General features: G+C 37.9%; 1 protein-coding gene across 1 annotated transcript in view; it reads left to right on the forward strand.

The window, feature by feature from the left end:
- Positions 1-12,153: 12,153 nt before the first annotated feature.
- The window catches only part of TUSC3 (tumor suppressor candidate 3), a 181,778-nt gene continuing 166,911 nt past the window's right edge, over positions 12,154-27,020 (forward strand). The window contains exon 1 of the mRNA XM_024747785.1: positions 12,154-12,459. Coding sequence (XP_024603553.1) covers positions 12,322-12,459 — 138 coding nt within the window. The 5' untranslated portion in view covers positions 12,154-12,321. The remainder of the gene's footprint in view (positions 12,460-27,020) is intronic.

Consider the following 27,020-nt stretch of genomic DNA (forward strand, 5'->3'; position numbering starts at 1 on the left):
TAGTTGTCAAGGGTTACGCCATGCTACTAATCCCCCTGCATCTGTGGGTATCTCTACCACAGTATCAGGCAAACCCTGAGTCAGGAAGTGAGAATTATGTGAGACAGTCTGAGTTGAAGCATTTCCCAGTGCATCTGTGTAAACCTGGAGTAAGTAATCACTAAATGCGTGGCTGAGCGGGGGAGGGTGTGAGGAAATGGAGTGGCACACAGAGGTGTCTGAGTGTCCTATAATAAAGGCATGGGCTCACATTTACCATTTCCCACTACACGATATACATTTGGCAGTATCACTTGTATTATTACTTATTCCTTACATAACTTTCATGAGTGCTTGCTCTGTCTTCCAAAAAATATGTAAGCTCTCTGAGAGACAAGACTTATTTCATTTATTTTAAATTTAAGATCACCTATCAATGTGCCATGTTCCCTAGAGTAGCATGTTAAATAATTGTCAATTAAATAGTAAATGTATTTCCAGCTTCTCAAATATTTTGCTTCTCAGATAATTGACTTTAAAAAGCTGAGTTTTGTTAAAGTGTATTTTCTAGTAAACTAACCCATAATCCTAACACTTCAATAAAAAACTTTTTTCTTTGCCTATGTTAACTGCTGTGATCATACCACATACTTAGTATTATGCTCTTGAAAGTAGAAATATTAAATAGTTAATTAGCATTTAAAATAATAGTAAGCCTATTTACTATAAATAATCCCTTTCAACAAATTTATAACCATCCAGCCATAATAATAGTGAACACTGTGGGATAATTAATAGACTTAATTCTCAGTTACCATATGTAATGGAAAGGAGTAAGTTGTGACTTAATTTTTAAGATCATTTACCTTTGAATTTGGAATATATTATGGACTTATAACAAAAATAATGTCTTATATTTATGTAAAATCAGTGGCTTTTGCTTCAACTTATATTAAACTTTTTATCCTTAAATTAAGAATAGGCTTTGTGGAAGTTATACCCAGCATTAGTATTGGAAGGAAGTTTATTTGAGATTTAAAGCCACAAAGCGGGTAATCTGTGTCTAAATAATTGTGACCATATATGACTTCTCTTTTCCTTTTACTTTTTTGCAAGTAGATATAGACATAGACAGACCTAATGAAGGACTCATTTTTAGATACCCAAACTTATGCTTAATTCTGAAACCGACAGAATGCATCTTGGGACTCAGCAGAGTGTAGGTTCTTCTGTCTTGGCACAGAAAGAATTCAGAGAGAGGCAGAGTGACAGGTAAGCAAAGAGTTTATTAGTATAGGCTGCTTGTGAGAGGTACAACTGGGTGGGCAAGGGAGTGCTGCCCTGAGAACTTAGTGGGCTACAGTTTTAATCACTTAAAGGAATCACATAATCAAAGGAAAAGTGGGGAGGGGGAGAAGACCTCCTTTTTCCTCATTCTTGGGTAGAAGTCATGCTTCCATCATCAGTTCCTCCTCTGTGTTGGGTGGGGGAGATTTCTTGTCCCTACATGGTCAAACTGGGACTGTGATTGGTGCAATGGAAATGGGCAAAAAGGCGGTAACATATACTAAAGTATGGTAAATCATCTCAGGTTTCAGTATAACGTCACCTCTGCCTTATATTTTTGTTTCCAGTGTGCACGGAGGACCGTGTCCTGGGAATCATTAACTTACTGGGCTCACTGGGCAGGATGTGGTTCTCATGCCACCATTGCTTTATTGTTTTGGGGCATGTCACATGCTTCTATGCATGGCTTTGTTGCTAAGCAAGCCTGCTTGGTTTTGTGGGCAAGCAAACCTGCTTTCTTGCGTGATAATTAACTTACAGGGGTCTCCCATACTTTTTTCTCTACTTACAATTCCCTAGCGGGATTAACTCTTTAATCACCTACTGTCCCTTTACTCTGTCCCTGTCATTCCATAGCGAAACTCTTTTCACTATCATTCTCTCATGAGTGTGCAGTGGAGTTTTCTAGAAGTTATATGATATCACATCATGTATGTGATTTGTGATATCACAACAGATTAAATGTAGAATCAATATGAGAATACAGCTCCCTTTTATTAAGCCAGACAGTAAGATTGGCAAAAATGTAAAACAATGTCACCCTTTTCATTACTGCTTTTTAAAATAAAAACGTTATTTTACGTTAACATGTGATTGACTTACTTTTATTGTTAAATAAATTGTTTAAATTTTTTCTCAGCTTTAATTTAGAACATGGCAAACATTGATCAATACAGCCCACATAATCAAAAGCTCTTTGGTTCTGCAATCATTTTCAAGAGGGTAAAGTTACCCTGAGTTCAAAAAGTCTGAGAACTGCTGCAGTGTGTCAATAATTGTCCAATGATAGGACTAGACAGAGAATTCAGAAAGTGAGTTCAAGGTGGACTAGAAGATTCTGTGAAGGCTTTTTGGGGAAATAGGAACTTGCACTGGGTCTTAAATGATAAAAGGGAATTTGAGCTTTGTAGAATAGAAAGGGCCCCCAAAGTCGGGGAGCCAAAGACGGAGGTGCAAACCATGGAATGGGCGGGGGTAGAGGAATTAGATGTGTTTGGCTCTAAGGGGAAAGCAAATGGTAGCAAAGTAATGAGAAAAGTAGCAAGAGACAGGTAGGAAAGACAAAGGCTAGAACACGGGACTAGGGGAATGTAAATTTAATCATATTGGCTTTAGGGAGCCAATGAAGGTTTCCAAGCAGAAGGGTGACATATATAATTTTGCTTGGGGGAAATTCATTTTGGTGGTATATTAGACTCTACATGGAGGGAAACTGGTCAAAATGTAATCTTAGGGGTCCCTGTATAAAATGATAAGGGCCAGTGCTAGAGTTTCAGGGTCTGAAGCCTGAGTGATGGGTGAGAATGGAGTAGCATTAAGGAAAACAGAGCACACGGCAGGGATTGGAAGGAAAGATAAAATATTGATAATGATGATAAATCCGCCATTTGATGTTGAAGACACTTCTGGATCATAACTACTCAATGATGTTTGATACAATTTACATATTAAGTCTTTTTTATCATATTGGAAATTTTAACTGTGCAAATTCATAAGCAAAGTGTGTGAAACATTTAAAAATTAATTTGAGGGACTTCCCTGGTGGCGCACTGGTTAAGAATCTACCTGCCAATGCAGGGAACACGGCTTCGAGCCCTGGTCCGGGAAGATCCCACATGTCGCGGAGCAACTAAGCCCGTGTGCCACAACTACTGAGCCTGTGCTTTAGAGCCCACGAGCCACAACTACTGAGGCTGCGTGCTGCAACTACTGAAGCCCACGCGCCTAGAGCCCGTGCTCTGCAACGAAGAGTAGCCCCCGCTCACTGCAAGCAGAGAAAGCCCGCGCGCGGCAACGAAGACCCAACACGGCCAAAACTAAATAATAAATAAATTTTAAAAAATTATTTTGAATAACTGATGACTCTCCATTTTAATCATGCGAGGTCACTGAAAGTTTACTGTAATTTCCACATTGATATCAACTATTGGTCTGTTTTACTTCATAATCAAGAAAATATATTTCTTGTTGATTTAAAATTTTTAGTTCACATATTATCAGCCCCTTTGTGTGCGAAGCATGAATGTCCCTGCAGCTTGCTCCTGAGCTACAGCTTCAATATCATTGCACAAAATAAATCCCTGCGTTACAATGCTTTTTGTCTCCTTGTTTAAAAGCTCCATATGCATTCCCCTCATCCTACCTTATATTCATTTACATATAATTTTAATGAGTAAAATGACTTTTAGTAATAAAACCAGTGTGGATTAAACCCCATTAACTAATTGGGGTATTTACATTTTGAGCTTTTTTATTAGTCCTGGTTTTAGTCCAGGAAATATCCTTTGACATATTTCTTAATAACTAATTTAGCCCCTAAAATAGATGATGAACTCTTGCAGGAAATCAACTGAATGTGTCATAATATTCTACAAATAAAACTTAATGACTGATTATAATTTCAGCTAAATACTTAATTTTGCCAATATGAAAAAATATATACTTAGCTCAGCATTCGTGGTGTTTTAAAAAAAAAAGCTACCCGTTCTTTCTTTCCTTGAAAAATGACAGGGTTAAAAATGAACATTTATTCAGCGAAATAAAATTATTGGCATATGAATATTGGCATATAAGGTGCCTTATTTGGTAAGTTTAGGAAATAAATTAGGAAGAAAGCCATGTACCTGAAGATTCAGTATATAGTTTACTCATTACATTTTAAAGTTCAATTTAACCTTTTCTATATAATTCAAAAGAAGAGATAATTGAAAAGAGGTAAAAACAAGTTAACTTGGCCACTTGTATCCTAACAAATAACAGCATTTTTAAACCATGAAAACTACAAATCAAAATAATCCTGTTAAGTATTCAGCAGCAAACTCACATCTGTCCAAGCTCAGACAATATGTTTGCCATAATAAGGAGAGTGAAATTATCTCTTCTGCTCACCTGGCTTCATAGATTCCTTTCCAATGTTTTCCTGGCTCTGTAGAGCACTTCTTCAATTATTTCAGAATCTCTGAGATACTCTCCACGCACTCCTGTGACCCTCTTGGATTCTTTTCTCTTTAAAAGAAAATTGCTACAGATTGCATAAATTCAATAGCTTCAATCATTTGTCCATATCCCTATCTTCCTTGTATATAATTTCATTAAGATGAATTGCATTGTCTTAGTGAGTCTAGAATACTCTGGAAGCATTCTGCCAAAAAAACAGCCAGATTTTGGACTTTGACCTCAGGGCATCTGATTTATAAGAATTTAAGAAAGTGATGCCCTCCCCATTGGTCCTCACAGTGGCCCCCCAGTTACTAACCACTGCACAGTTCTTTGAAATTATATTTCTTGACCCTACCATATGCTCCACTGGCCCCTCCTGATACATGAAACATGCTGAACAAATAAGTGAAATGCTGCTCGAGATAACCAGACATTCAACGTAATTAAATCATGTGCTGAGGGATGTTTCTGGAAACATCCCAAACAGAAACATTAGGTTCTAAAATGTAACTGTACAGGTGCATGCTCTTTAGTACTATAATTCCATTTGGTGGATCTTGTACTCGACTCTTCCTTAATACTGTGTTTTAAATATGAATTTATATTGAATTTGATAGATATTCTAGGGCGGAAATCTAACAACAATGAAACGATCATATGCAAAGGATTTTTATAAATGCTACTAAATTATATGAATAAAAGGGAATATTTTAATGCTATGCGAAGTAGCACTAGGTTGAGGTTTAACAATACCTATAAAAATAATCTAATTCCTGTTGATTATGTAGACATAGTACTTCAAGATTTCAGTTACTAAGATAGAGTTTAAAAATAATTGAGTATAATTTATCATAACATAAAAAAATATTTTTATTCTAGAATATTTCTAAGAAACACTCAGCATAGAAAACTTGTTTTAAATAGCCAAGTGTTTGAAAAATACTAAAATTACTTAGATATACTATCTAACAAATGAGTATGTTTAGGAAAATGAGAAAAGGCTGCTAGGATTAAATATTAATGCCTAATGTTTCCAAACTGGTTTTCAAACTGTGTTTCTTGTAGTTCTAGGTGTTTTCTCTTTACACTGTCCTCTGTGTAACATAGTGGCATCTGTATAACAGATCTAGGGGAAAAGGTTTTTATTCTCCTGTATTGCATCACAGACAGTGTTAGGAATATGGGGCTGAAGTCTCTGTTCACATTCTTGCACCCTGGTAGTCTATCCTCCACACAGCAGCTAGAGGGATGCTTTGACACCACATTGATCAGCTCCTCTCTCCAGTGGAAACCTGCTGGATACCTAGCCATGTTTCTTTTTTTTTTACATCTTTATTGGAGTATAATTGCTTTACATTGGTGTGTTAGTTTCTGCTTTATAGCAAAGTGAATCAGTTATACATATACATATGTTCCCATATCTCTTCCCTCTTGCATCTCCCTCCCTCCCAACCCTCCCTATCCTACCCCTCTAGGTGGTCACAAAGCACCAAGCTGATCTCCCTGTGCTATGCTAGCCATGTTTCTTAGGCAAGGACTATGCCTATAGTATCTAGTAGAGTAGAGTTCATGTCTGGATTCAGTTAAATATTTATTGAGCACCTAGGACCACAGTGGGAGATAACATAGAATTTACAATGTTTTAGAATTTACAAAGTTTTAGGTACTGTTCTAAATTATTGGCATGCGTGCACTTCTTTCACCTTCATTGTCTTATTCTTATCCTCATGTTACAAATAAAGAAGCTGAGACACAGAGAGGTGATGTAATCTGCCTAAGATCACACAGCTAGTTAAGAAGAAGAGGAAGGAGTCTAGCCCCAGTGCCCATGCTCCCAGGGACTCCACTGTAATCGGTGCAGCGAGTACAAAGATAAATTAAACACAGTCCTTGTCCTCAGAGTATTTACTATTCAGCAGGAGGGAAACATATTTTCAATGTAATGGTAAAAGATAATCATGACACTGGCAAATATTTATTAAGAATTTATATATTCTGAGCTTTGTAATAATTCCCTTATATGTATTGTTTAATTTAGCCTCACAAGAATCCTATAGATTTTTTGATTAGGAAATTAAGATAATTTTGCTCAAGATGAGAAGAACAAATTAGCTCCTGGCTCCAGTCAGCTTGGATTCCTCTGGTTCTAACAGGTCTTAGTTTTCCTCTATTGAATTATAAAAAACTTCACAGGACACACCAACGTTGCACAAGGCCACTCTGTGACTGTGACAGAGAAAGACAAAAATGAGTCCCATTATAATCTTGTCAGAACATAGACAAAAAGAAGAGCACATTACAAACCACAAAAATGACCAAACGTTCCCTATCTCAGCTGATGTGACTCATCCTTTTCTGATCAATTTTATCTTTAGCTCTACTTTGTTCCTCTAACCTTCTAGACAGAAATGATTAAGACACCATCATGGATTTGCCCCTGCTTCTGACAGTTCCTAATCCAGTGCAGAACCATATTTTAAAAATCCTTCCAAAAATTTTAAAAACAAGCCTAAATCCTACAGCAGTTTCTTCCAACAGTCTTACTGAGATTCCCCCAGTTCCCCATGATGAGCTATCTCCTTTGTTTGCAATGAGCCAATAAACTCAACTTAGTTCCACTGCAGGTGTGTTCTTTGGCTGGAGGATATTAACAGACACTCAGGTTCCACTAAGGTTGGGCCGAGACCCTCACTGTTGGACCAGGACTCTAGACTCAGTAATAAGGTACACACTGGGGCCCTTCGAAATCTCTACCTGCTCAAGTGTTCAAGGTGTCACCCTGGCCACTTATGGGAGGTTAATTTCACTCTGAACTAAGCTCTGATTATTATTTCATTGTGATTCTTCAGCATTGGGTTTTTTGTTTACTTCAGAACAAGTTCTCTTGGGACTTTTTTGGTCATATGATCAGATTTATGTTGTTTCTCAGTGAATTGTTTTCTGGCCTTGTCATAGTCACTTCTATGGTCTGCTTGTTTATTCTATAAGAAGAAAAGTCTGTAAGGAGGGGATGGACATAGACCTGATAAGTCCATCTTTCAGCCAGTGCTGAAAAAAGAGTTCAGAAGGTGTCAACAGACTAATGTTCTTTGAGTAAAAATGCATTAGGTCACCATTTCAAAAACTTGTAAGGAGTTTTCCCTCAGTCTTGTGAGAAATAATTTATGTAGTTTCATCCCCAGAGTCGGGGGCGGTTTTCTGGCTCCTGATCAGGGCAAGTTTTAGAGATACAAGTTTGCACAAACACCAACGTTACTGACCACTGGAGTTCTCATGGGGCCATCTTGATCTAACTCTGCAACTCTTTCAAGCCAAACCCCTCTTTCCTTTATGTTCTCTAAATATAAGATAGACTTACTCTCTGACTGGTGAAATTTCCCAGAGACGACGTGAAACTGCAATGACTGCTGGGGGAACTTTTGACATTAGCAAGATGTTCATTTGAAAGCTCCCTTGGAACAAAAGAGGAAGAAACTCTCATGGGGAGATTGTCTTGACTACAACAAAGAGATTATTTTATTCAATGTAGAAGACTCCTCTTTCATTTCATTTCTTCAGGGTACAATAATCCCTGGCTTTTAAACTGAATGGCTTGATAAAATTGTCAAACACTCTTTCTCTCTTTTGTGTATATATGCCAAAACGTGTTTTCCTGCATCTAAACTTTGTCTCCTCTCCTTGCAAATGAGGAGACAATTAGCTCTTTTCAGTGATAATTTAATATTTGTTGGAAGTTGGCTTCTTCTCACTTCTTATTTTTCTATTTCTGTTATTCTCCCTCTCTTTTTCTTGTGCTTGGGAAATCTTAAAGAGTAACATTAGAAAAATCGTATTTCTTGTATACATGCACTTTGGGGCTATCTAGTGCAAACACTAAAAGTTGTTTTAAAAAAAGAAAAACATTATTGTGTTACATTTGTTTTAAAAATTGTAGAGGCTTCAGTGTGCACGTACTAGCCTTCATTACTATAATTATGAGCTTAAAAAAAGAGATATTAGTTCTAATATGTGAAATAACTTTTGGCATTATTTAAAGAGTCTGTTAGATTTTGTTTACCATATAAAAATAATATTAGCACAATATTTAGATTTATACAAATCAGGGTTAAATTTCACACAGTTTAAATTCCCTAAAATGATTTATGATTTAAGTAATTATTTTTTAATTAAAATATATGTGTGTGTATACATATATACATAATGAAAACAGTGGGCATCTTTTTAAATGTTTAATTTTATGAAATTCTTACAATGTTGCCAATCATGAGGACTTAATGTATTAACTGAGATTATATTCCAGGTTCTTAACGAACTTCAAGACCTTGGACTATTCAGGACAGTAGTGACTATTATAATAGCCACTGTAGCTACTGAAATTTAAATTGCTTAAAATTAAATAAATTAAACATTCAGTTCCTTAGTTGCACTACCCACAGTTCAAGTGCTCAGTAGTCACATATGGCCAGTGGCTACCATATTAGACAGTACAAATATAGCACACTTCCATAATCAGAGAGTAGCATTAACAGCAGACTTAGACATATGATTAAGCTACTTAGAAAATAATCTTTGGGTGCTGGGTATTTCTAAGTAAGAAAGATAAAGCAACACTGATCACTGAAAACATTCTGCACACAATTCCAATGTGTGGCAGGATTTTTCCATAGCACCAGGAATTCTCAAACACCACCTGGGTGTCCTACAGTTGAACTAAATTTTGGCACTATTCACCCCAGAGATAGGAGATAGCCTCAGATCTCACAAGTTAAGTCCTCAGCCCTACAAGACTGCACACCTCCCTTCCTCTCTCCTCACCCCCCCACCCCTCCTTAGACACCCAGGTTAACACCTGTGCTTCTGACTGATAGTCATAAATTGGAAGTTCCAATGACCTGGGTTCTATTAATTTGCTAGAGTGGCTCAGAGAATCAGGGAAACATTTTACTTATTAGGCTATTGGTTTGTTACAAAAGGATGTAACTCAGGACCAGCCACATAGAAGAGATGCCTAGAGAAATGTATGAGATAAATGGTGCAGAGCTTCCATGCTATCTCCCAGTGCATCATTCTCCGCCCCGCCCCCCGCCCCGAGATCTCCACCTGTTCACCAACTCAGAAGCTCTCTGAACTCAAGCCTTCATTACATAGGCATGATTGATTAAATCGTTGACCATCTGCGATTGATTCAACCTCCAGCTCCTGCTCTCCCCTCCCCAGAGGTCAGGTGTTGAGACTGAAAGCTTCAACCCTGTCATCACCTCGTTAGTTCTCCAGGTAACTAGCACCATCCTTAGGTGCTTTCCAAATCTCACCTGATCAATGTTACAAAAGACACTTTTATCACTCTCATCACTTAGGAAATTCCATGGGTTTTAGGAGCTCTGTGCCAGAAACAGGACAAATATGGTCTTCAAAATGCTTTGATAACATCCCTCTAAAAGAGTATGGAAGACTAGATACTCTTTTGTGCATTTTAAACCAAATATCTAAAAATTCTCATCATAAGTTTAAATAGCTGCAAAGAATAAAATTTCCAACAAGTTATAAATACTGACATTTAAAAAATAAGTCACAGCATTCTTTTAAATATTCCCAAAATATGGAAATGATGGCCGTCATTATCCATTACAAAACTAACAAACAAGAAGGAGCTCTTCTTTTTAACGGTTGAATATTTTACATTACATTTGTACCCTCCTGAACTTGTATTTCCATTCTATTGCCTCCAAGGATTTTAAATATGTGCTTTTCATAAAATTCTTTATTAAAAAGTAAATTTTTTATTGAAATATAATACACATAAATACATCATAAGTTTCTGGCTCAATACATTTTTACGAAGAATATACACTCATCTAATAGCCAGCATTCAGATCAAGAAATAGGTTGTAAAATATTTTTAGCACCCCAGGGTTCTCTCTTGGGTCCTCTTCCACTGTCCTGACTTCTAATCTGGGATAATAAATATAATAACCAACAACGGCCAGATCATATATAAAAATAGAGCTTGGATCCACAACCTGCAGCAGCCTACCCAGGAAACCAACCCCTTATCTATCATAACCCAATAAGCCAGGCTGCTCTAAGTTGGACTAGTAGGAAGTCAGATTGCTAGCTTTAATAACAATCTAGGAAACCAAATAATAACTTCTGTAATAATTGATCCTGAATGCCCAGGGTTTGATTAATAACTGACAGCTTCCCTAATTTTTGTCCCTGCGTCCAGCTTAAGACCAACTAGAGAAAGCTAAATATGTACCCCTAGACAGTCACATAGGTGCCCCCTTCTGATTAGCCCACCTACAGCTTCCCCCATGTCCACAGCCTCCAGTCATAGCACACCTGAAGCCTTCCTCTTTTTCTACTACTAATGTTTCCTACTTTTCTGCCTACCTTTGAGTCTTTGCCCAAACTCAGGTGATGGCAGCTGACTCACTTGTTATTGCAAGCTCTGAATAAATGGCCTTTGCCTGTTCTCATTTAGTTGATCTTTGTTTATTTCTACAAATCCCAATATATTTCGTGTCTGGATCTTTATGCTGTAAAATTCATTCATATTATGTATAAGTGTCATTAGTTTGTTTTTATTGATATATAGTGTTACTATATCACAAATTATTTCTCTATTTTACTGTGATGGATATTTGGTCTTTTTCCAGCTTTGGGCTTTTATGAATAAAGCTGCTAGACAAATTGGTACATATCACGTGCTGACTGTATGTTTATGTGGAACTTTTGGGTCTTGGGTAGGTGTATTTAGCTTTAGCACGTACTGCCAAACAGTTTTTCAAGGTGGTTAAACCAATTTACTCTCCCACAGGCAGTATAATCTGATAGAATTTTATCCTAATATATACTTTTTTATGCTTGGAAGTCTTTTATTGATCTTTTTATGCTTCAGAGTCATTCTTCTATGCAGACAAAGAGTGTATAAATTGAAATTTGATATAAACAAACTTCTGTGACCATGAGGCTATATTAAAATTTGTTTTGCACTGAGTTATCGTTATTAGTAGTACCGCATTGATCAAATCAAAATAACGTGTTATGAATTTGAGAAAACAGTAATGAACAGGAAAAGCAAAACTGTATTGGGAAAACATTACTTGTAGAAATAATTAAAGTTTTTAAAAATTAGTTTATGCATCTGTGGATAAGAATTATTTCTAGAATGAGAATATTCGGCATCACTTTCTTATTTTAGATTTTTGTTTATGTTAAGTGCTAAGAAACTATGTTCACAATAATTAGACAGGCATAGAAGATGTCTATTATCACTCAGTTCTTTGAACTACTGTTGAGTAAAGATGTCCCAATGGGATCAGATTGCCATTAGCTAGAAGGGCCAGATCCTTACTAATTCCTCAAAGCTCTTCTCCATCACCGAAGAAGGCAATTATGTCTGTCTCTGGTTCCAGGTAAAGTGTTGGATAAACAGGACTCTCGCATATTCCCGAGACCCTGTGTTGGTTTCAGTGGCAGGACAGCCTACGGTTCAGATGGGCGAGGTGGAAAACCGCGCCCTCCGCTGCCGGGGTCTCCGGATGGAGTCCGGCTGAGAGCGCAGCGCGGCGTGCACGGAAGCTCCGGCTCCCTCGCCACGCCCACTTCCTGCCCCATCCCGGGCTTTTCCAGGTCTCCTCTTCCAATGAACCGGATGCTCCGTCAGTTATCTCCTCCGCGTCCTCCGGTGCTTCCCGGCTCCCTGGCAAGGCCGCAGGCATCCACGCGGGGACGGTCAGGGGGCTCCCGGCGGCTGGCCTGGCAGGTGTAGGGCGCCGGTAGGAGCTGGGCGCACACGGTTACCGAGCGTGGAGGAGACACGTCCCTGCGGCGATGGGTGCCAGGGGCGCTCCTTCACGCCGGAGGCAGGCGGGGCGGCGACCGCGGTATCTGCCCACCGGGAGCTTTCCCTTTCTCCTCCTCCTGCTGCTTCTCTGCATCCAGCTCGGTGGAGGACAGAAGAAAAAGGAGGTAGAATGAATCCTCTGGGCATTCCCGGGAGGGCCAGGACGGGTCCGGGCAGGCGGGCCGCGTTCATAGGCAGCCTTCCCGCGTTGCTAGGCAGCCGGGCCGCCAGGTGTGGGCGATGGTTGTTTTGGGGAGCGGTTGAGAGGCCTTTGCGCAAGTCCTTTGGGTTCCACAGTTTCAAAAGTGGGGTTGCCCAGTGCTTTCTCAAAAAACAACGAAGCATCGTCTTTTGTGCGCCTAGCACCTCACACCTTTAAGAAACGGAGCGTTTTTGACCCTTACTTAAAGGCAGAGTTTCGGGGCCGTCGAGTCAGTAAAAAAGAGTGTGTTGGATGTGAAAATACCGTTTAGGAGTATTTCAAACCTATAGGAACGAGTTGTCCCTTGTGTTCATTACGCTGCTCCCTTCGTTATCCGTTTCAGGAGGCAACAGCATATTGAGACCGTGTTTAAAGTTATTCTGTATTTTATATACATTTTTAAAGCTGTATATTTTTCTTTATATTAAACTCAAGGTATAATTGTGCGAATAACCTCACATTTAGGTTGCGCAAATTTATTTGTGAAATTCAGATCACCTGATTTCAATCTTAGTCCTATAGTAACTCTGATGAGCACGCGGATTGAAGTAACTGACCGTATTTAAAGTGGTTGTAGAGTTATTTGTGAATTTCAGTTATCCATCTCTACCTTGGATGGTTGATCTAGTGGGATTGGAAAAAAAAGTATTTTGGAAATGTAAGGTTTCTAATTGTACGTCATTTTAGTGAGAGTGTCTCTCCATATTAATTGCAAGTAGTTTTTCCTGGTGAAGTTTTATTTACATACACGTGGCTCTAATTCGGGTTTCAAATATTACGGCAACTTTCTTGACGGCTGGGTGGAAAGAGTGAAAAAACAGCCCTCACACACAAGTAACTCTGATTCTCTTTCTCTTTACTCCTTGCCTGAAACAACTCTGAACTCAGTATTTTGCCTTCAACTTTTTTATTTTAACTTTTTTTTACTTTAACATAAAAATAGGCCTTAGTGAAATTAGTGGTGTTATAGTAAGAGGTTTGGTGAAGAACCACTGTTAAATAAAGACTGTATTTACAAATATAACGATTTTTTTTGCTTAGCATTGGGTATTTATATACATTTCTTAGATTTCATAGTTTTTCTCTTTTTAAAATTTTTATCTTAGACCCTTGCCAACATATTTAAAATTTATTTTTATATTTTTAAATTTAATTTTATTTATTTTTATACAGCAGGTCCTTATTAGTCATCAATTTTATACACATCAGTGTATACATGTCAATCCCAAGCTCCCAATTCATCCCACCACCATCCCCACCCCTTGCCGCTTTCCCCCCTTGGTGTCCATACGTTTGTTCTCTACATCTGTGTCTCAATTTCTGCCCTGCAAACTGGTTCATCTGTACCGTTTTTCTAGGTTCCACATATATGAGTTAATATACGATATTTGTTTTTCTCTTTCTGACTTACTCTGTATGACAGTCTCTAGGTCCATCCACATCTCTACAAATGACCCAATTTTGTTCCTTTTTATGAACAATATGTATTCCTTTTTTTTCTTTTTCTTCTCTGATTTCCATGGCTAATACTTCCAAAACTGTGTTGAATAATAGTGGCAAGAGTGGACATCCTTGTCTTCTTTCTCATCTTAGAGGAAATGCTTTCAGTTTTTCACCATTGAGAATGATGTTTGCTGTGGGCATAGTTTTTCTTGAGAAAGGGAGAAGATTTGAAAAGTAGTTTTTTGTGTGTGTAGTTTACCAGAGCAGAGGGCATTAAAAACAATGAGGAACTCCATGCAAATTCTGATGATTTATCTCCTAGAGAGACCATTGTAACCATGGTAACTTTCAGTTGGGAGGAAAAAAAAAAGTCCCAAAAAGAAGTCTAAAAAGTGTACATCTTTTTTTTTTTTTTTTTTTTTTTGCGGTGCGCGGGCCTCTCACTGTTGTGGCCTCTACCGTTGCGGAGCACAGGCTCCGGACGCGCAGGCTCAGCGGCCATGGCTCACGGGCCCAGCCGCTCCGCGGCATGTGGGATCTTCCCGGACCGGGGCACGAACCCTTGTCCCCTGCATCGGCAGGCAGACTCTCAATCACTGCGCCACCAGGGAAGCCCAAAAGTGTACATCTTGAAAGCGTCTTAGCATCTCCAATTGTAAGACTGCTTTAACATGTGACATTTGTTAATTTAGTGTAATTATAAATTGTGATAGCATCTATTTCCATTAAATATTTTTTATAAAGGTTATTTTAAAAATGCAAAATTAAGGAGAAAATTGTTGTGGATTTAAAAAGGATGTCTTCCAAAACTTTTATTTCTGTTAAATAGGAGAGCCTAATGATACTACATGGTGATATTGTAGAATACACATATTTTATTTAAGGAAAAGAGCAAAATAACATATAGGAGAAGTTTTAATACTTTATGTTAAATATGTTTAATACTTAATTTATTAATTAACATATTAACAAATTAATTGTTAATAAATGTTAATTAACATTTATTAATTAACATTAATATGTTATTAAACATTTATTAAGTAATTTAATACTTAATTACATATGTTTAATACTTTATGTCTCTGAAATGCAGTCTAGTTCAGTGTCTGGTACTCAGTTCAAAAGCTATGATCTCGAGCTTCCCTGGTGGCACAGTGGTTGAGAATCTGCCTGGTAATGCAGGGGACACGGGTTCTGGGAGGATCCCACATGCCGCGGAGCAACTAGGCCCGTGAGCCACAACTACTGAGCCTGCACGTCTGGAGCCTGTGCTCCGCAATAAGAGAGGCCGCGATAGTGAGGCCCATGCACCACGATGAAGAGTGGCCCCCGCTTGCCACAACTAGAGAAAGCCCTCGCACAGAAACTAAGACCCAACACAGCAAAAATAAATAAACTAATTAATAAACTCCTACCCCCAACATTTTCTTTAAAAAAACAAACAAAAGAACTATGATCTCTTCCAATACCGGAAGAAAAACATTCTTTCTTGGAAATATTGGTCACAAGTGTGTTACTTTTCTAGGGATATTCCAGAGTTGTTTTGAACATATGTGGCGGCTACTGCTGCTTTTTTTTTGCTTAGTTTAGAACCTGTTGCCCAGTATAAGATTTGACACAATTGAGCCAGAAAATATAATAGCTGGAACTTAATTTACTACAATAAATATTACAAACATAAGTACTGGAATAGTTGACTTGGCATGGATTGTGTATTCTTTTGTTCTGGGGAACCCAAACGGAAATCTAAAGTTGAACCTGGAATCAGGAATTGGACGTTAGTTGCTTTTAAGGAAGTAACATTTATGACAGTAATAGTTACCACCATAGATTTTTGAATAGAACTGATGGTCCAGTTACAATTCATATCCTATCTAATTGACATCAAACTACTTAACTTCTCTGAATTTTAGTTTTGTTTAAAAATACAGGTATAGGGCTTCCCTGGTGGCGCAGTGGTTGAGAGTCCGTCTGACGATGCAGGGGACGCAGGTTTGTGCCCCAGTCTGGGAAGATCCCACATGCCGCGGAGCGGCTGGGCCCGTGAGCCATGGCCGCTGAGCCTGCGCGTCTGGAGCCTGTGCTCCGCAACGGGAGCGGTCAAAATAATGAGAGGCCTGCGTACCGGAAAAAAAAAAAAAAATTAAAAATACAGGTGTAATACTTACATCTCAGTGTTGTCATTGGGATTAAATAAGACTGTATTTAAAGTGTTTAGTGCAATGCCTAGAGCATAACAAATGATCAGTAATTTGGTAGCTGCTATTATGTATTCTTCAAATGAAAGATAGACATGATGAGATCCTAAAATGTGATAAAACATTTTTTCAAATTAATTTTTTTGCTAAATAAACTGACTTTATAATAATTGTAAATTGTATAGTTTATGGAATAAAATGTTCATTACTTATTTTATTATGAAACACTGAGAATTCCAAACTCTAACATTGCTTGAGAACTTCCCAAGAGGAGATTTTACCTCATGGAAGAATTGGTAGTATTCATGGATTTGTGTATGTGTGTCTACATATATAGGTATATATTTGTTTCTAAATGAAGACATTTTCATTCATCAAAAAATAATTTTGTCATATTCTTTATTTAAGAATATAGTCAAGAGAAATAGTTAAATAGGCACAGAAAATTGACGGGAGATTTTTATGGTCAGTTTCCTTAATTACATTGAATAAAGTCATGTTAAGTGATTTTTGAATCCTCATGTTAAGTGACACAGATTTGTGGGAGACTTTAGCTTCTTAGTAGTATATCATTTGCATTTCTGATGCATCATGGGTTTCCATTATTTTGACAGTTTCTCTGTTTCTTATATTGTTAACACTTATCAGTTAATCAGCTTCATTTAGAATTCTTTTAATCTCTAATGACCTCTTATAGTAGAATAAAAGCTCAAATTCTGTAATGATTTCCAGTGGACTTAATGACTTTACCATCATCAAAAGCAGCTACCGTCAGCCCTTCAAATCCGGGGGTTTTGTACCTGCAGACAGAGAGGGCCGACTGTACCACACTATTTTGTAGCATGAGGGACTCGAGCAGTTTCAGATTTTGGTATCTGCTGGGGTCCTGGAAGCAATCCCCCTTGGATACCGAAGGACAACTATAATATAATAATTTATACTTTCTGCAAAGAAAATGATTAGCGAATAGGCTACAACATGTAGGTAGCAGCTCATAGATATATTTTAAGAGAGAAGTAGTGTTATTAGTTGCCTCTGAGATAACTTCTATAAGCACACTTTACACTGAGATGTATATATCCAGTTACTCTTTAGTGGCACAGCCTTGAAATAGAGACTTTAGTGTCTTAGCAAATGATAGGGAGAGGATGGAGGTAAGAGATGGATTTTGATTTTACCTTTAAGCAGAGAACTTAGGTGGAAGAAATAGCTTGTAAACATATGAGCACAACTTAAAGAAATGCATAGTAATTATACTTTGATATGTATACACATACACCTGTCATGCTGATGTCAGGCAGCTGTGTCAGCTAAGTTAGATTTTTGTGTACAGTAACTCCTTGAAGAGTAATTGGGAATGACAGGTCTTACTTAAAATGGCCAAAACTGCTTGTCAATAACTTTGAGGCTTAGCCTGCCGCAGTTTCATGGATAATGGCAGAAGGCATGGGATTCCTGGGTCACAGGCGGACAGGTTATTACAGTAATAGAATTGCCAGAGTATCAGCGTTTGTGCTGGTGATGCAGGCCAGCTGACACCTGCGAATGTAGTGAATTTCAGAGCAGGAGAGGACCTTGAGCTTATGGAACCCAAATCTTTCATGATGGGCAGTAAACATATTTGACTTCAGCCTTAGAGGGAGTCACTATCTTTATTAAATTGGGAAGTAAACAAACCTGATCTTCGTTCTAGAAGGGACAGTGTCTAGCAGAGCTGTGTGCTACACAAACATCCTTGAACAGATAGCCTAGAACAAAGTCAGTCAGTACTTGTCCTTGCAAGTTTTGTAGAAACCGTGATGAACCGTCTGCCTACCCAAGGGATCTAACCTGGGTCAAAAGGGAACACTTCAGGATATTTTCCTCCACATAAAACACCAGCATGTTCAGCCCCTTTTATATGTGTTCTCTTCTACGTGGAAGACACAGAGAAAGGGAAAGGGCAGAAACATGAAACTTGAGCCACAGATTCATCAGCTAATTGTTAACTGTTTTGGGCTGCATTTACTTGTGCATATTCTCTTTAGCCTTAAATAGTGAGTTTGGATGTGAGTGTGATCAGTATGCCTGTGACTACCTTAGTAGTCTCCAGGTTTATTTGGTGTATTAGACCATGTGATGATTGCTTCTTTCCATAAGACCGCCACCTGGAGCATCATGCTAATTTCACCAAGATAGATTTACCTTTGGCTAAGTATAGGAGTAACTCTTTTCCTGCTAGATCATGAACAAATGTAACACTGTGTGCATGAATATGTGTGGACCAGATAGGTAGTATTTACGTCAGTCTCTATCCAGTTTTTATTCTATCCGTCGGCAAGATTTCTGCAGCTTCTCAAATTGAGCCTAAGAACCTGCTGTATAAAAAAATAAATAAAATAAAATTCAAAAAAGAAAAAAAATTGAGCATACCTAAAAGGGAACACGCAATCCTTTCCTCTGCCCATCTGGCCCATCTGTTTTCTCATTGCTGTCAACAGTGCTGTTTTATGGGGAACAAATTTTAACCTCATTTTTTTTTTAAGTAATCACTTGCCGTTATATAATACTATATCTTTGTAGCTCTTATGTTTTGCACGTTGTACACAGAGAGGCTGACTTCACATAATTTCTTGCAGAGTCATATATAGATTTAAGGAGAGCATCTTGCAAAAATATGATTCCTCTATTATACGTAGATATGTAAAACATAAATATTTAGTTTGAATAGTAAAATTTCAAATATATTATTCAGAAAAATAGTATTTTTTTTCATAGTAATTGATATCTGTCTATCTCTCTGCCTGCTTGCCTGATTGTCTCTGTTTAATGTCAGAAGGAAAAAGGTCAGTGTCAACAGTGAACTTATGTTACAGAGTGTTTCACAATCTGTGATAAAAGTCCTAACTTAGAAGTATAGCATCCTGAAGCCATTAATGAGTTGAAAAAAGTTAGGAATAAAAGGAAGTCTTTACTAGCATTTATTGTTATTACATTTTTGGTTGCTCGTATCAAGACACCTAACTAGTTTGATGTTTGGAAGTGAAAAGGAAATTTTCTTTCCTCTGTATGTTACTATGAGAACTCAACCATCTTTAATGAAAAGGGGCACTTGAGTATAGGTTAGATAAATTGTGGTACTGATTTTATTAAATGGAACTGTTTATTTTAGATGTGTATTTTTAGAGATGGCTTAATATTGCTTTCAATATGATTTGACTCAACTTCTGGAGAAATATTGTGATTCAGTGTCTTCTCTGCTTAGAAACAAAGCAAACCATTGGAAAGTTAGTTCATATGATTTTTGTGGTAAAACTTAAGGTACAAGATTGATTACAAATTGTAAGATCTGTTTACTATTCATATTAAATTTAATGAGATACTGTCCTGTAATTTAGTGAATTTATTAACAAACTTGGGAGTTGGAAATAAGGCTTATTTCAGGAAATGAAAAAAAACATAACAGGAGAGTTGATAGAAGATAGAATGCCAGGCATTTCACCTAAACTGTTTATAATCATCACAGTATCTTGGTGATTGTGACAGAGTTTTGTTTGCCTTACCTTTGTCTTTGTTAACAGTATACCTTGGTTTTATTTAAGTAGTAGGAGCAATTGAGACTATCCCAAGCCCCAAGCAATCATTTTGTTAGTCAAAGATTATCATGATTATCCAGTACCCTGCAAATTATTGGTTTAGGAGTGATCACATGATACAGTTATGTGGGGCTTTTGGAAGTTTCCTCCTTCTTCATAAAGGACCCAAAGTGGGGTAATTCTTTCTTCCTGTCTTTGGATATGTGTATGAGAATGTGATGCATTGTTGAACCCATCTTGTAATCACAAAAAGTACAAGCCTGAGGGCAAAACCAGTAAGTTTATGCTGGCAGAGTAGAAAATTGGGAAGAACATGGGTACTTGATGACATGACTTAACTAGCCTTGTAAATGCTTCAACTCCGGACTCCTTGTTATATGAGTTAATAAGCTTTCTTATTGTTTAAGACATTTCAAGTTGAATTTCTGATTTTTTGTATTTGAAAGCGTTCTACTGAGGGAGGTCCTCTTGGATTAAGGGTTTTGCCCGTGACTGTACAACTTGTCAGTTTACAGCCTTACCCCAAAGAACTCTTTCTACGTTATGTTTTAGTAACCGGGCCCTCTTTGTGAATTAGTTATTAAATATTAGTGGAGGACCATTTAAGTATATATAGCTGTCCCCAGTCTTTGGATATCAGTTGTCAGTATTAGAAGTTTGTGTATGTTTCGGTGTCATTGAAGTGCATTTTCATGTTCCTCTTATTAAAATAACTTTATTGTATGAATTGAAATTCTCTATTCAAAAGTTATGTCCAAAACGTTGTAGGAAAGAAATTGGGCATAAATTTATTATGTGCTTTAAAAATTATTAGCCCAAGAACAGAGTGGAAGAGAGTAAGTATGTCCAAGATATATTTGCTGTATGCTTTTTTCTGTTTGAATGTTTTTAAGAAATACTTATTCCTTTTGCTTTTGTGTAGGTAATAGATTGATACGTAGTTTCATTGTAAAGACATGTGAAATAAAATTCAGGAAGATACTTAATTTTATTTTTAAAATGATCATGTTTTAATAATGTTCTTTTAGTTAACATCTGAGTTAAGATTAAGCAAAAGAAAAACTGGGACCTTCCTCAAAGATCAGGCTTTGTGCGATGCTTTGTGGAGTGGCTTTGCTGTGTCTTGCTCTTGTTTCCTGTGCATTTTTCCTCTTGGAGCCTTTATGGAGAGAAAGAGTGGCTGAGTCCAGGTGTAACACCATCATCATGGCACTCCTTCAGCATAGCTTCCTATGCAGAGCAGCATGAGTCACAGGCTTTGATGTTGGCGCCTATTCCAAACCATAAAGCAAATGTCTGTGTGTGTGTGTGTGTGTGTGTGTGTGTGTGGTGTTTAAACACTGCGTTATAGAATGATAGAGCAGGAAAGTCAGATTTCAGGCTAAATAACAAAGCTGGGACTAGGAGGGAGTTTTCCTGCCTCCAGAGTTGCTATTTCTGCATCCCCGTGCTCAGTAATGCTGTCTTGTCTCTGCCCCTCCCCTCTTTATTACTTTAAGTGTACTATCATTTCCTCTGTCTTTTCATGGCTGATCTTTTCTGAACTTCTTCATGGGTACTTGTTTTGTAAACTTCAAAATGATTACTGGTTTGGCAGCTCTAAAACAAACCTATTAATACTGCTTAGACTTGACCCCTTTGAGAACATAATTTATAAAATTAGGCCATCTGTTTCTTTATGAAGCTGTTTAAATAAATGAAATTAGTCTAAGGGAAGCCTAAGTCACAAGAGTCAGAACTCTGTAACCTACATGGATGACGAAAGTATGTAAGTTTCTGTTCCACCTGTCTTCCCCAAATAGTGCTTCCTACAGTCCCTAATGCTAAGGAAAGCCTTGTCATACATCTCTTTGCCAGAGCCAGAAATCCGGGCACATTCACTTAGTTTCCAACGTTTACTCAGTCGTGACTTTATTCAACATCCCTTCCTTCACCCCAGCTGAAGATGTCCCCTGGGACTTCCTAGCCAGTGCTGTCTTGGGGGTGCTCTTTACATGGCTCTAGGATGCAATCCAGTGTTCTTTGCATGTTCTTGAGTGCTTTTCCTGAGTGAGCCTTTGTCTGACTCTCCTGTTTTCTATCTCACCACTGTTACATGCTTCCTTCCAGTGTTAACTTAAGCAGGGTACCCCTTCCCCGGCTCAGATAGATAGATGTCTGTGCTTATTCTTTATGGCACTTAAGTGAATTATTGCCTATTGTCTGTCGTTACTGTTGTTCTACAAGCCCTTTGAGGAGAAGGGTTGTGGGTTTATTTTTGTATCTGTATTTCCATATTCAAGCATAGTGCCTTGTACTTGGTAAATGCTTAGTAAAGTTACTTTGGTCGAGATATTTAATCTCTCTAAATTATCTGTAAAGTGGAGATAGTTTGTTAGTCCCTACTATAGAGTTGTGAGCCTTACATGAGATAATCCTCTAAAGTATACTTAGCATAGTGCCTGGAACATAGTAAGTTCTTATTGAACGTTAGCTTTGGTGCTGATATTGGTGAATGACTGCAGGATGTTCTGTGGTTTGTTTTATGTTTCCAAAGTGAATTTTCATGAGTAGCATAAGTTGATTTGGCATTACAAAAGAAACTTTTAAAGGCATTTGATATGCATAATTTTTCATGAATACTTAATTTTCCTATGTGACAGATTCTGCTACTAAATTGGCTCTTGAGAAAATGTCATCGTTCCTTTCTTCAGATGATTAAAGATTTGGCAGTAACCATTTGATCATGGTTACTTTTCCTATTTGACTTCTTACAGCATTTGACAGGTGCTCAGTGTAGCCCTGTTTGGGGTTAACCTATTTGCAGTCCTTTGGACCTCTTGGAACTAGAGGTCTATTTCTCTCCCCAGGTTTGTGAAGTTTTCAGCTATTATTGCATTAACTATACTTTTTGTCTCTTTTTCTTTCTCTTCTCCTTCTGGAATTCCCAAAATGCAAACATTGTTCCTTTCATTGTGTCCCATAATTCCTATAGGCTTTCTTCACTCTTTTTCATTCTTTTTTCTTTTTGTTTTTCTGACTGGATAATTTCAATTGTCCTATCTTCCAGGTCACTGATTCTTTCTTTTCCATTGTTGAGTCTGGTTTTGAAACTCTCTATCGAATTCTTCTGATCAGTTTTTATATTTTGGTACTTTAGGATTTCTGTTTGGGTTTTTAAAAAAAATTTCTGTTTATTCTACTTCTTGTTTTGTTGATGCATTGTGTTCCTAATTTCATTTAATTGTCTGTCTGCATGTTCTTGTAGGTCACTAAACTTCTTTAAGAGGGTTGTCTGACAGTTCACAGATCTGCATTTTTTTTAGTATCCATTATTAGAGCTTTATTAGTTTCCTTTGGTGGTGTCATATTTACCTGATTTTTCGTGATCCTTGATTCCCTACATTGGTATCTGCACATTTGAGTAAGTGGTTTCCTTTTCCAGACTTTGCACTTTTGCTTTGACAGATATAGTACTTCACCAGTCAGTTCAGTTTGGGTTTCTGGATGCCACGACTCCTACAGAGGTACTTTTGCTTTCGGTTGGATGCTGAATTTTTGTTGTTGAGGGGAGGGAAGGATAAAAATGAGGGCTGACTTATGCTGACATGTTGCTGACATCACTCCTATTTCTTTTTTTCAAAAGCTCACCACCCTTGACGTTTGTGACTTGACCTTTACATGGCTTTATACCAGAATGATGGATAGCATAGATTATTAGAACACCACTATCACCTCTACTATTTTTTTTGCTATTGATTTTATTTTATTTATTTATTTTTGCGGTACTCGGGCCTCTCACTGTTGTGGCCTCTCCCGTTGCAGAGCGTAGGCTCAGCAGCCATGGCTCACGGGCCTAGCCGCTCCGCAGCATGTGGGATCTTCCTGGACCGGGGCACGAACCTGTGTGCCCTGCATAGGTAGGTGGACTCTCAACCACTGTGCCACCAGGGAAGCCCTATTTTTTATTTTTTTTTAACTTATTTGTTTTATTTATTTATTTTTGGCTGCCCTGGATCTTCTTTGTGGTACGTGGGCTTCTCATTGCAGTGGCTTCTTTTGTTGCAGAGCACAGGCTGTAGGCATGTGGGCTCTAGAGCACAGGCTCCGCTAGTAGCTGTGGTGCGTGGGCTTAGTTGCTCTGCGGCATGTAGGATCTTCCCGGACCAGGGCTTGAACCCTTGTCCCCTGCACTGGCAGGCAGATTCTTAACTACTGCGCCACCAGGGAAGCCCTTTGCTATTGATTTCAGTTGTCACTTTTCTTTGGCGTTTAATGAAGCCTGTGACACTCTGTATAATTTGGTTTGGTGATTTGCTTTCTCATTGTCTTTTTTCTTATTTTACTGTTTGGTAGTCTTATAGAATGGAATTAGAATGAGAAAAGCAGGTAATGTGAATTCTAGCCCCATTGTTTATCTTTACAAATTATCTATTTGGACCACAATTTCCTTCTTTATAAACTAGAGATAATTCCTCGCATAGGGTTGTTTTGAAGACGAAATGAAATAAAATGTGAACTTTACAAAATGTTAAGGGTTTTATGAAAGTTAGTTCTGAAAAATGATACGTGGGTTCCAGTTTCTTTGATATAAACTCTGGGCTCTTGGGCAAGGCACTTAACCTTTTGAAGCATCAGTTCGTTCAACTGTAAAATGAGAACATTGAACAAGATCATGATGTCTGAATCTGGGGAAAATAGGGAAAGTTTCCCATTGGCTGTCTGAAATTATAAATGTTTTTCATTTATGGCATAAATGGATTTTTCTGGCATGAGCATCTGTAACGTATATTAGATTTTTAAAATGTTAAAAACTATTGGATTAAACGTTTGCTTAGATCCTTTCTAGATGGTATGATTATATGAAATATGGTAATAGAATGATTTATGGTAGTTTCTTTATATATCAAAGGTAATTTTATGTCTTAGAGGTTGAATCTTAGTAATATTTCTGCTCTTATTTGATTACAATGTCCTTATCGTAAAGAAGCTTAACTAATACTAGTTTTCAACAATTTGAGTTATATGATCCACAGAGGATAACCAAAACTAATTGTGGCAGAGCTATTTCAGTTTTTATTTGCCTATCAGATAGCAATTAGATTTATACTTGCCTTATATTTGCCTGTTTCAAATATGTAATCTACAAAGACACAAATTAAAACAATAAGCTATTTTTGTACATTGCTGTGGTATTCAGAATACAGCATAGGTGCTATATCTGCAGTAATTCATATAGATAAGAAAACTTAGAAAAGTAGTAATTTGAGTACAATCATTTGCACTGGCCTCTAGTGTTCAAGATACATATTAGCAGCATAAAAGGAACCTATTTCATTATCTAAAAAAGGAATTGGTGAGGGAAATAGGGTGTTGTTTTCCTTTTCTTCGTATCTCTTTTCTTTGTAAAGCTACTAATGTAAAATTAGGTTAGGTTAGCCCTATGGCATTTTCTACACAGATTGCAGTCCTTTGGTTTATGTATTTTCACAGGATTCCATCCTGTCGTGGTAAGTAGATGATCCCAGGGACCTTTCTGTATTGTTTTCCTGATTTGTTACTAAAATCTAAACTTCTTTAGTGTGGGAAGTTCCTAGTCTTACTTGTCTGTGTCATCATAATCATAACAGAAGCCCAAAGTAGATGAGTCTTTTATGTTTTATGATTGTCGCTTATTGGTTTCTTAAATACGTTGGAAATGTTTTTCATATTACGTCCATTTTGATTGTTTTAAATAGAAATAATAGTATTGAAATAAATGGTAGAAAATAAGTGTATTTGAGTGTCATCTTCCTAAAATACAGCACCTTACTGAATAAAGGGCCATGTCACTGACATTTCTCTAAAATGTGATCTACCATTCCTTTTTTCCAACAAATGTTTGTTGATGAATACGACATGTCAGGCACCATACTGGATTTTGGAGGTAAAGTGGTGAACAAGACAGCCACTGTCCTGATGTATCCTATAGTTCATAGTCCTGTAGGAGATTCAGACAGGAAAATAGGCATTTATAGTATGGTGTGAGAAATGCATAAACTGGGAACTGTTGGGTGCCGTGGTGTTATGTTAGCACATTGGGGTCAGCTGAAAACTGAAGATACACATAGGAGATGGCTTAATGAAGGGAGAAGTATTCTAAGAAGAAGAAATAGTACTAGTAAAGGTCAAGAAGTATGAAAAAACACAACAAATTCAGGAAACTCAAAGTAGTTCGACATGGTTCAGCTTAGAATGCACAGGGTGGGGGAGTGGCAGGGTTGGGGCTGGAATGGAAGCCAGAGTCAAATCCCAAAGGACCTTGCAAGCCATGTTAGAGTCTAGACTTGACCTTGAAGTTCGTGGGAGGAACTGAAGGGTTTTATCTTGGAGGTGAGGATGAGGTTTATAATTAGGAGGGTTGCTCTGGGCCTGCTGTGGAAACTAGCTTAGGTGGGAATGCGAAGTTGGAGGAAGAGCAGCGGTCTGTTCAAGAGGCTACAGCAGAACTGGATGTGAGAGGCAGTGATGACTTGTCGAAGGTTGTGGCAGTGAGAATGCAGAATGATCACTGGAGTTTTGAGTTCTGGGAGCCAGATGAGGCAGTTCTTGGTGGTTGATTGTGTGTGGGATGAGGGAAAAGGAAGTAAGAATAACGACTACATTTCTTGGTAAAAGGGAAATTCTATTTACTGAAACGGGAAACAGGAGAAGGAAGAGATTTTGGAAGGAAGATAACATGTTCACTTTTAAGGATGTGCGTGATGCCCATGTGAAATCTAAACAGGTGTTTGAGAGGCAGTGGAATGTCTGGATACGGACCTATGATCTGGGCTGAAGATGAAATGGATTTGGAAATCATTAGCATCAATGGGAATTGAGTTTTTGGTGGTGGTTCAAAATCCCCACGCCAGAGTATACAGAGTGAAAAGGAAGAGCAAATGCAGACCCTCAGGGACGGCAGTATTTCACTGTCCTTCAGAAGGCAAGTTTGCAAAAGAGACCAAGACTGCGCTGCTGGAGAACTAGGAAGAAACCCAGCAGATTGTGGATGTCACAGGAGAGGAATGTTTCAACAAGACAGAGGTCAACAGAGACGAATGGTGACAGGCTAAACAAAAACTGTAAAGAGTCCTTTGGATTTAGGCGGAGCAGTTTAACTGTAGTGCTAGGGTGGAAACTAGAAGGGAGTGAGTGGGTTAGTGAATGAGTGGGTCGTGAGGAAGTAGACACAGCCAACTCTTCTCATGAAGCACTTTTGCTGTGAATGGGTGGCGAGTTAAGTGAGTGGTAGCTGGAGAAGAGGTTGA

This window comes from Neophocaena asiaeorientalis, unplaced genomic scaffold, assembly GCF_003031525.2.
Source record: "Neophocaena asiaeorientalis asiaeorientalis breed wild unplaced genomic scaffold, Neophocaena_asiaeorientalis_V1.1 scaffold326, whole genome shotgun sequence".
In the NCBI taxonomy this organism is placed as follows: Eukaryota; Metazoa; Chordata; class Mammalia; order Artiodactyla; family Phocoenidae; genus Neophocaena; species Neophocaena asiaeorientalis.